We start from the raw sequence: 10793 nt of genomic DNA on the forward strand, positions 1-10793 counted from the left end.
ACAAGCCAAGGTGTCTAACAGAGAAATAAAGCGCATCTTACAGAAGATAGTCAAACCTCATAGAAGCGACTGGAGCACCAGACTACAAGATGCACTCTGGGCATACAGAACAGCATACAAGACACCCATTGGGATGAGTCTTTTCCGCTTAGTCTATGGAAAGGCTTGTCACCTTCTAGTTGAGGTAGAGCACAAAGCTTTTTGGGCAGTAAAGGAATGCAACATGGGATTTGAGAAAGCCGGAGCTGAATGGAAGTTGCAACTGCAAAAATTGGAGAGCTTTCGCCTAGAAGCTTATGAGAACTCAAGACTGTACAAGGAGAAAATGAAGGCTGTACATGATCAATACATCAAGAGAAAGGAGTTCCAACCTGGGGATTTGGTTCTTCTTTATAACTCTAGACTGAGGCTCATGCCAGGCAAACTGCGATCAAGGTGGGAAGGTCCATATAGGGTCGAGAGAGCTGAACCGTACGGAGTTTTCCATCTAAGTCACCCTTCAAGCTCTGAACTCATCAAGGTTAATGGACATCGTTTGAAGCTCTACCATGGTGAGAAGGCGACGAAAAACAAGGAGTTAGAGATCTTCCTCCTGGAGGATCCACTCGCAACTGAACACTGAGCTACTGAAGCGTCCAACTTAAGGACGTTAAAGCAAAGTGCTAGGTGGGAGACAACCCACCACGGTATGATCGTTCCTCTTCTTCTCTTTCTCTTCCCTCATCTATAACTCTTTTCCACACTACTGCCTATATCTTGCACCTCATCTGCATCCTGCATTTGTATATAAAAAAAAGATTTTACGCACGCGATGCGTACGCGTCGCTGACGCGTCCGCGTCACTAGATCGTTTTGAAGAAAGGGGAATTGAACAGAGAGTCATGCGAGAGCGTGGCTAGATGCGTTCGTTTGGCACAAATCATCCCACGCGACCGCGTCAAGTGTGAAAACTGGCCTCCCACGCGTCCGCGTCACTCACGTGGCCGCGTGCCCTGAAATTCGACGTAACATGGGTGCACGACCGAAAGTTGTGCTCGAGTGGTGATGGATCGGTGCTGAATGCACAAATTCTTCCCACGCGGACGCATGGCTCACGCGTCTGCGTCATTTCCTTTGAATGGCCACTCACACGAGCGCATGACCCATGCGTTCGCGTCACCCAACATTTGGCAAAAATAAAAATTCGAATAGAGAGTTGTGCGAGCGCGAGGCTGCCCTCGCGCCAGTAGCATTACCTGAGTCACGCGTCCGTGTGACCGACGCTTCTGCGTCGATTAACTTAATGCGCCTTCGCGCGAACGCGTAACCCACGCGTCCGCGTCGCTTGCGCCACACAGCTTATCCTAATTTGCCAAATATCTTATCTTTCTCTTCCCCCAATCCTACTTTTTCTTTTCCCTCCTTATTTGTTTCTTCCCCTTTCTTCCTTCTTCCCTCCTTCTCACTTTCTACTTTTTCTCTCTCTTCCCACCATTATCAAGGTTTTTCTTCTCTTCTTCCATTCTTACTTTTCTATTCTTCTTTATTTATGTTTTCTTCTCCCTTCCTCTTTCTTTTTACTTTCTTTGCATATATTTTCTTTTTCTTTCTTTTTCCTTTTTATTGGTGTTGGAAACTTATTTGATCATTGTGGATTGTTTCTTAATTATTTGGTAATTATATTTTTAAAGGGGTTGCTTGCATGTTCAATTTATTATTTTCACTAGATTATTTACCATGCATGCTATGTGTTTGTGAAAAAGCCCGTATGACATTATGCACTTTTCTACATTATCATATCCTACTATTCAATGCATGTTTTTCACAAATTCCCTTTACTATTTTATTAATTGAATTTAATTGCCAGTACAAACGTGATAGTTTATTACGAAATGATGCCTGATCTATGCTACTCATGCCCTTGCCGGCATGCCAATAAACATCTTGCATCTACTTCCCTATCGTGCACTTATTCTATTCCCTTTCTTGATCTTTTCACATGTTGTCATGACCATGTGTTTATTTCATTCATCTTTACCGTGCACTGATTATCACTCACTCAATCCCCTTCCTTGCTTTATCGCTTTGGTTTTCACTTACTTTCTCTTCCCTTTTTCAAACTGGCCACCAAGAAAGGCAAAGAGAAAGCTACCCATAAACCCACCGCAAGGAAAGGAATGAAGAGATCATTAGTGGCAGAGCCTTCTTCAACTGCAGTCAAGCCCTCAACAAAAAGAATTAAAAGGATTATCAAGGTTGATGAAAAGGAAAGAGCCTTCCCAGCAAAGGACACTGCACGATTCCCAAATCACTACTGTGAGCAGATGTTTCTTATTCTGGAAGCTCGAAATTACAACAATGAACACCTTTTTGAAAAAGATGCCTGCTCTCCTAAGCATGAAAATTTCCTTAACTCAGAGAATGCTTTGGTACAGAATAAGCTGTTGGTTTAAATCAATGAATCTGTGTCTAAAGTTCATTCCAAGCTAGACAATGTCCATGAAAAGGTAACCCAACACTCAAGGTTAGAGATCTTATCTCTGCTCTCGAGTATCGACTGGCTACTATCTGGGAGGAACTTCAATAAAAGAAGAAGCGAGGCAGAAAACTTAAAGTTAATGAGAGACGCCATGCTCGCAAATGAGCAACCCGATCGGCAGTTCTTTTATGCGATAAGACGGGACTGGGCCGGTTTAAAACTCGAAGTCGTAATTAGGCTTATCCTTCCGCCTCGTATTGCTGAATTTGTTGAGCCACAAATTGCACAAAGACATTGGGGATTCTTACAGAGACAGCCACGACAGGTTAATCTTTCTTGGGTTGTTGAGTTCTACTCCAACTTCCACCTGCCAACACTGCAGTCCGTTTATTTACGCCAAAATCAAGTCTCCATCACCGACCTGACGATGACCCAAGGACTCCGGACTCCACTTCCTTCACCAGTGCAGGGAGCCATGACGGCCCCGACTGTGGAGACACTGCCATCAGCCCACCATTGTTCCTAACAGATGGCACCGAGGACGGTGCAAATCCGTAAGTGTGGGGAGGTCGGTCAGTACCTGACTTCCGGAGGTAATTCTTCTTCCCTAAACACCAATAAATTAGGATATTTAGTTAGTTTTTCTTTCTTTTAGAATAGGATAAATTACATAGTAATAGATTAGTTGCATGCATGTTCTACTTGATTGAAAAGACAATAAGTTTCTTCTAAAACTCTATCTTTGGAACAAAATTTCACTAATTTTAATTAAAACTCTTATGTTAAAATTGCTTGAAGTTGTATTTGGAACATGATTTTTAAAGCTAAAGAACACACAACCTGTGAGAATTGAGCCTTTATGCATGGTTACATTATTTAACCATATTTGTTTTATTCTTGTGTGTTTACTTCTCTATGATTGTAACCTATATTTTGTTCCATCTTATATGTCTAATGTTTAATATATTTATATGCTGCATATGATTGAGGTCATTAATTGTTTAGTTCACTTATCCAAATTAAGCCTACCCTTTCAATTACCTTTGTTAGCCACTTTGAGCCTTTAAATCCCATTTGTTCTATAATCTACCACATTACTAACCTTAAGCGGAAAAACAATTATATACCCCAATTTGAATCTTTGGTTAGCTTAAGATAGAATTGTGTGTGCTAATTAAGTATGGGAAATTGTGGGAACAAAAGATAATAAGGGGATATGTCATGATAATATAATAGGAATTTGGACACCTACTCATGTGAAACTATGAAAATCAAAAATCCATGTGCATTGATAAGCTATGTTTTTTTAAAAAAAAATTTTTTTGAGTTAAGAATCCAAAGGTCAATGCATGTAGGATAAAATTAAAATAAACAGTTGATACATGAGTATGGAATGTGAAAGAGAATCCTGGGTAGCTAGGTACGAACTCCATAGTATACAAAATATACAGGTTATGTTAGAGTTTGAGTTAATTAAAGATTCAGTTTATAAGCTCACTTAACCATATATGTATCCTTACCCTTACGTTGGCCCCATTACAACCCTAAAAAGACCTCATGATGTTGCATTGGTATATTAAATGTTGTTGATTGGTTAAGAGAAGAACGAAATTTAGAGACCATGATTAGAGAAGGATAGAGTGATTACCCTATACACTAGAGAGATTAGTGTATACATACATCATCAGTGAGGGTTCAGTGCTTGAAATTCTATGTTCCCTGCTTTTATGAGCTAACTTCTTACATTTTTATCTGTTCTTACTAAATGAGAATTGAATTAGTGAAACTTGGTTTGTCATCGTTTAAAGAGCTTATTTATTCTTGATCAAGTATACAAGAATCATATAGTTGCATTCACATATATAGGTTGCATTGCATTGCATGAGTTTTTACATGTTCCAACTCATTTATTCTATCTCCTTCGACTAAGCATGAGGACATGCTAATGTTTAAGTGTGGGGAGGTTGATAAACCATTATTTTATGGTTTACAATATGTTTAATTGTGTGGTTTTATCATAGTCTTTACTCACTTATTCATATAATTAGCATGCATTTATATTTCCTTCCTAAAATTATTACATGATTGAAAACTTATTTCCTGGAGACCTTTAATTAGGTATTTTAATCCCCCTTTATTCCATTCAATGCCGTGATCTATGTGTTAAGTGTTTCAGGCTTTATAGGGCATGAATGAGTGGGAGATTGGGAAGGAAGCTTGCAAAAATGGAAGGAATACAAGAAATTGAGAAGATGACCAGCGAGAAGTGACGCGTACGCGTCAGCGACGCGACCGCGCGGAAGAAAGGAATTCGCAGTGACGCGGCCGCATGAGTGACGCGAACGCGCGGATTGGAAAAGCAAAAGCGACGCGGAGGCATGGACGACGCGCCCGCATGGAAAAGAAAAGCGCCGAACGACGCGTCCGCGTGAATGACGCGTCTGCGTGACGTGTGCGATCTGCAGAATTTTAAAAGTCGCTGGCAGAGTTTCTGGGCCGGATTTCAACCCAGGTTTCAGCCTGGAATTATATACTAAAGTCAGGAAACATGCAGAAATGGGGACAACAATTCATTCTGCACAATTTTTTAGTTTTAGATCTGGATTTACTCCTCCCCTAGGTTTTTCACTCACTTGACATTCATAATTATGATTTTTGGGAAGATTTTGGCTTTAGCTTTTGAGAAGAGTCTACCTCCGATACTAGTCATCTTATTTTGTTATTTACCTTTTAAATTTATTCTTCCATATTTTTAATCCCTCTAGAGTTGACATTGGCTTATTCTTACAAGTTATTAATATAGACTCTTTTTATTTTCAATTAATCCTTTCATTATTGTTTATCATGTCTTCTTTTATTTTCACCATTAATTCTGCGAATTTTATAATTATGATGAGTGAGTATTTCCATGACTTGATTGGGGATGATTGAAAGGAACCCTTGAGTTAAACTACTCAAGAGAGAAATTATAATTGGGTCTATTGTTGAATCACCCTCTAATCATTAACTCTAGTCCTTCCCAAGGGAGAGGATTAGGACTTATGACTAGAAACAAATTTTCAACTTGCTTGACTTTCCTTTACCTTGTAAGGGTTAACTAAGCAGAGTAACTTCCAATTATTAATTAATCTTGAGAGTATTTCAACAAGAATAAGGCTTCCAACTAATCTACCCCCAGTCAAGGCTTTTATTTAAAATTAATTAAATTCTCTATTTTAATTTCCTGTTTACCAACTCAACCACTTTTGAAAACACCCGATTGATGAAATAGCACATCTCTCTGCAACTCGTTGGGAGACGACCTGGGATTCATACTCCCAGTATTTTAATTTTCAATATTGTGACAACCCCTTTTTAAATTTATAAGCGGATTTTCGGCTGGTTAAGGACTGTACATGCAACGTGTCCCTATTAGCAAATTCTTAACTCGCCAATTTCCGCCACGTCAGTGGGTTTTAAGCACTCAAAGGGTTTGCTTTCACTAGCGTTCAACGGCAGCTCTATCAGCTTATTGGGTGTTGAAAGCCCTTGCTGTCCACCCTGACTGGTGTTAAACGCCAGTCCCTCTAGCATTTTGAGCGTTGAACGCCCAGCAGGGATGTCCTTGCTGGCATTCAACGCCAGCTTCCCTGGGTGAGTGGGCGTTGAACGCCCAGTGAGGGGTTCCCCACTAGTGTTCAGCACTAGAATGGCTGCATGGATGGGAGTTGAACGCCCAATGAGGGGTTTCTCACTGGCGTTCAGTGCCAGAAAGCCTGCCTGGTTGGGCGTTGAACGCCCAGTGAGTGGGTTTCTCACCGACATTCAGCACTAGAAAGCCTATCTGTTTGGGTGTTAAACGCCCAGCCAGTGCTCCCTGGCTGGCGTTCATGCCAGGTCTTTTGCTAGGATGGGCGTTGAACGCCTAGTGAGGACTTCCTCACTAGCGTTTAACGCTAGGCTTGCTGCCAGATTGGGCGTTGAACGCCCAGTGAAGGCTTCTTTACTGGCGTTCAATGCCACGCCATTATCTCCAATTTCGGCCTCAACCTCCATGGTTATGGCCTTGCACTCTTCTCTAGGATTTACCTCAGTGTTACTAGAAAGAGTCTTTGGAGGGGTCTCAGGGATCCTCTTGCTCAGTTGACCAATTTGTACCTTTAGGTTTCTAATGGAGGACCTTGTTTCATTAATGAAACTATGAGTGGTCTTAGTGAGGCTGGAGACTAGAGTGGCTAACTTAGAAAGGCTCTGCTTAGAGGTCTCCATATTCCCTTGAGAAGATGGGAATGGTGGTCTGTTATTGAACCTATTCTGGTTCCTTCCACCTTGATTGTTATTGAAACCTTGCTGAGGTTTCTGTTGATACTTCTATGAGAGGTTAGGAAGATTCCTCGATGAAGGGTTGTAGGTGTTTCCATAGGGTTCTCCCATGTAATTCACCTCCTCCATGGTGGGTTGATAAGGATCATAAGCTTCTGTTTCAGAAGAAGCTTCCTGATTACTGCCAGTCGTAGTTTGCATTTCAGTTAGATTCTGGGAGATCATGTTGACCTGTTAGGTCAAGATCTTGTTCTGAGCTAATATGGCATTCAGAGTATCAACTTCAAGAACTCCTTTCTTCTGAGAGGCTCCATGATTTACAGAGTTCCTTTCAAAAGTGTACATGAATAGGTTATTAGCAACCATTTCAATGAGTTCTCTTGCTTCTGTAGGTGTTTTCTTCAAGTGGAAGGATCCACCTGCAGAGCTATCCAATAAAATCTCGGATATTTTAGACAAGCCATGATAGAACACGCCTATGATGGACCATTCTGAGAACATGTCAGGAGGACATCTCCTGATTAATTGCTTGTATCTTTCCCAAGTTTCATTGAGGGATTCACCTTCTCTTTGTCTGAAGGTTTGAACTTTCACTCTAATCTTGCACAGTACCTGCTCGAGGGTGTTCTGTTTCCAGTTTTGACTGTCTCTGTTTCTATTCTAACTATTGCACATGATCACAAACTTAAAGAAATAATTATGTAAAATAAACTTAAAGAAAAACAGGAATAACTAATTATGGTTGGGTTGCCTTGATGATCAGACTTTTGTGTGGTGTAGAATTTCCCAAATGAATTCTCGTTGAAAGTATAGCTTCTAAACCAACAATAATCCTTTCATACAAAAGATTATTTGTCACAAGTACAAACCCCTAAAATTAATAAACCAAAGTATTTAATCATCAGGTCGTTCTCCCTAGGAATTGCAATAAAGTGTTCTTATTATTGGTTATGAGTTGTATATTTTGGGGTTTTGGATGAGAAACATGAAACGTAAAGGGTAATAAAAATCAAATGATAAAACGGTCTTGGCAAAGTTTGGTGGTCAAGGATTTCTATCCTTATCACTCTAATCTCATCATGATAATTGCAAAGATCAATCTCGTTAAATCATCCTCTAACTAGTAAAGGAGAGCCAAATGAGCTATATCAATCCAAGTCCATAAGTCCTAGCTATTCACTAATTGGATTAATGAAAGCTAGAGTCAATGGCTACCAATCATCAATCACTTGGTCATTAGTGACTCAAGAATTCTTAATTTACCATCTCAAGCCAAGAACACAAGATTCTACCCTAACATTCTTCCAAGCATTTTATCAAATATTTGGAAGGTATAAAAAGAAAACATAGTAAATCAACAACAAGAATAAATTCTAACAACAAGTAGATGCAAAGAATTAACAACGACAATAAAAGAAAACACAATTAACATGAATTACCTCAAATTGCATTAAAAGAAAATAAGAAGAACAAGAGTATATCAACTTACAAAGTAAGAGGAGGAAATGAAGGAAATCACAACAAGAGAATAGAAGAACAAGATGTAAAAACGTAGAATTGAAAGGTAGAAGTAGATGAAAGCAAGGATTAAAACCTAGATCTAAGAAATTCTAACTAAACCTAATCCTAATTCTAGAGAGAAGAGAGAGCTTCTCTATCTAGAAACTAACTCTAAAACTAGATCTAAAACTAACTAATTGGTAACTAACTTCCTCATTCCCCTTCAATCCTTGGGTAAAATAGCATCAGAAATGAGTTGGATTGGGCCCAAAATGCTTCAGAAATCGTTGGCCACGAGTTGCCTTTAAGTGAGTCACGTGCAGCATTGATGCATACGCGTACATCACGCGTACGCATCCTTAAACGCATTGTAACTGTTCATACCCTGACCGAGCTCCTCCAGCTCGGCAAAATCATAAAAGGTCCGACCTCATCTTAAGGCTCACGCCTAAAGGTCGGACCTCGGACGATAATGCAAGGAAGGCCCATCAGAAGGAACACAGCCCAAAATCTAAAGGCCGAAAAGGCCTAGAAGAGGCGGTTCCACAAAGATAGAGATAAAACTCCCAAAAGATAAGATAAGATAAGAATATCTTATCCAGGGAAGATCACGGCCAACTACTATAAATACACTGGAGCACCCAGGTATGAGACACATTCTACATTCTACACATATCTGCTTGGACCCATGCTAACTTAAGCATCGGAGTGTCATTGCAGGTACAACCACCCGCCGCTCAGCGCATCAAGCTCGGGTCACGGAACCCCCACCTCGGGTCTTGCCAGACGACCGAGCTCCACGTTTCAGGTAACCCTCGGAACATTGGCGCCGTTGCCGGGGACCTGGAAGTCATCCCTTTACCATGGCGGACGACCCTCTCAACAATGACCACACCACATCAGAACAAGAGGAGGAAGTTGACACCGGAGAACGACCTGACAGCCCTCTGTCACCACGCACTCCAGGAGGAAACAAACAGAATCGCCCAAAGACATCACTCCCAAACAAGGATCCACAAAACCCCGAAAAAGAAAAGAGCTCAGAAATTCTAGAAGCAGTCCAGGCACAACAAAACCGACTGAAACAACTCGAGGAGGACATAAAGAAGCAAAAAGAAACTGAACAAGATCTGAGAAGGGAGGCTCGCAAACGCAGAGAATTAGAAGAAAAACTGCGGAAAATAGAGGCCAACCTGAAAGATCGGACAGAACGCGACACCGCCCCCGAAGGCAACCATGATCCCTTCACGCAAGAGATCATGAAGGAGAAGGTACCGCGAAACTTCAAACCACCCGATATGGATCTCTACGACGGCACCACCGATCCAAGTCACCACCTCAGCAACTTCAGAAGCAGAATGTACCTAGTCGACGCCTCCGACGCGATTCGGTGCAAAGCCTTCCCCACCACTCTCACCAAGTCAGCCATGAAGTGGTTCGACAACCTGCCACCAAGATCAATCACCAGCTTCGAAGACCTAACCAAAAAATTCCTAACAAGGTTCTCCATTCAAAAGGACAAGGCAAAACATGCCCCAGTCTACTCGGGATCAAACAAGGTAACCAAGAAACTCTCCGAGAATACATGGAGCGATTCAACAAAGCCTGCCTGGACATACAACACTTGCCCACTGAAGCGGCCATCATGGGACTAGCAAACGGCCTAAAAGAGGGACCGTTTAGCCAATCCCTATCCAAACGATACCCGACCTCCCTATACGAGGTACAGGAGCGGGCAGAAAAATATATCAACATGGAGGAAACCTCCCAGCTAAGAGACTCTTCTAGGAAGGAATCAACCTACCCACTCCGAGATCGAGATCGGGAACAGAAGAAGAAAGAAGAACCCAACTCGGACAAGCCACGGAAGTACCACAACTACACCCCCCTCCGAGTCTCCCTGGTAGACGTCTACAGAGAAGTATGCCACACCGAAAAAATTCCACCGCCCCGACCTCTAAAACACAAGAGAGCGGGGAGAGATTGGTCTGAATACTGTGAATATCACAAGCTCTACGGTCATTCTACTAACGACTGCTACGACCTAAAAAACGTTATAGAAAAGCTAGCCAGAGAAGGAAAACTCGACAGATACATAGCGGAGAAAGGAGAAGAGACCAGAAAGAGGAGGCGGAGAGATACCGAAGATCGGGCCGAACAAACCCCACGAACCCCCGAAAGGCACGTTCACATGATAAATGGAGGGTTTGCAGGCGGAGGAACATCCCGATCCTCGCGAAAAAGACACCTCAAAGAAGTCTACCACGTCCGAGAAGACAGCCCCCTGCCCGAACTACCTACTATCTCGTTTACCCGAGAAGATGCTCAAGGGATAATACCCGGGCACGACGATCCAATGGTAATCACCATTATCCTAGCAAACGCCAACTTACATCGAACCCTGATTGACCAGGGAAGCTCAGCAGATATCCTGTTCAAAACGGCCTTCGACAAGCTCGGACTTGAAGAAAAAGAACTAAAGGCCTATCCCACCGACCTATTTGGGCTAGGGGATATCCCAATCCATCCCTTA

The 10793-nt window shown here is 41.9% G+C and overlaps 1 protein-coding gene across 1 annotated transcript; it reads left to right on the forward strand.

Moving 5' to 3' along the window:
- The first annotated feature begins 223 nt into the window (after positions 1–223).
- On the forward strand, positions 224–622 carry LOC130934173 (uncharacterized). The gene has a single exon (XM_057863756.1). The coding sequence runs from the start codon at positions 224–226 to the stop codon at positions 620–622; it is 399 nt and encodes a 132-aa protein (XP_057719739.1).
- Positions 623–10793: the final 10171 nt, after the last annotated feature.

The sequence above is a fragment of the Arachis stenosperma genome, chromosome 6 (assembly GCF_014773155.1).
Source record: "Arachis stenosperma cultivar V10309 chromosome 6, arast.V10309.gnm1.PFL2, whole genome shotgun sequence".
Taxonomy (NCBI): Eukaryota; Viridiplantae; Streptophyta; class Magnoliopsida; order Fabales; family Fabaceae; genus Arachis; species Arachis stenosperma.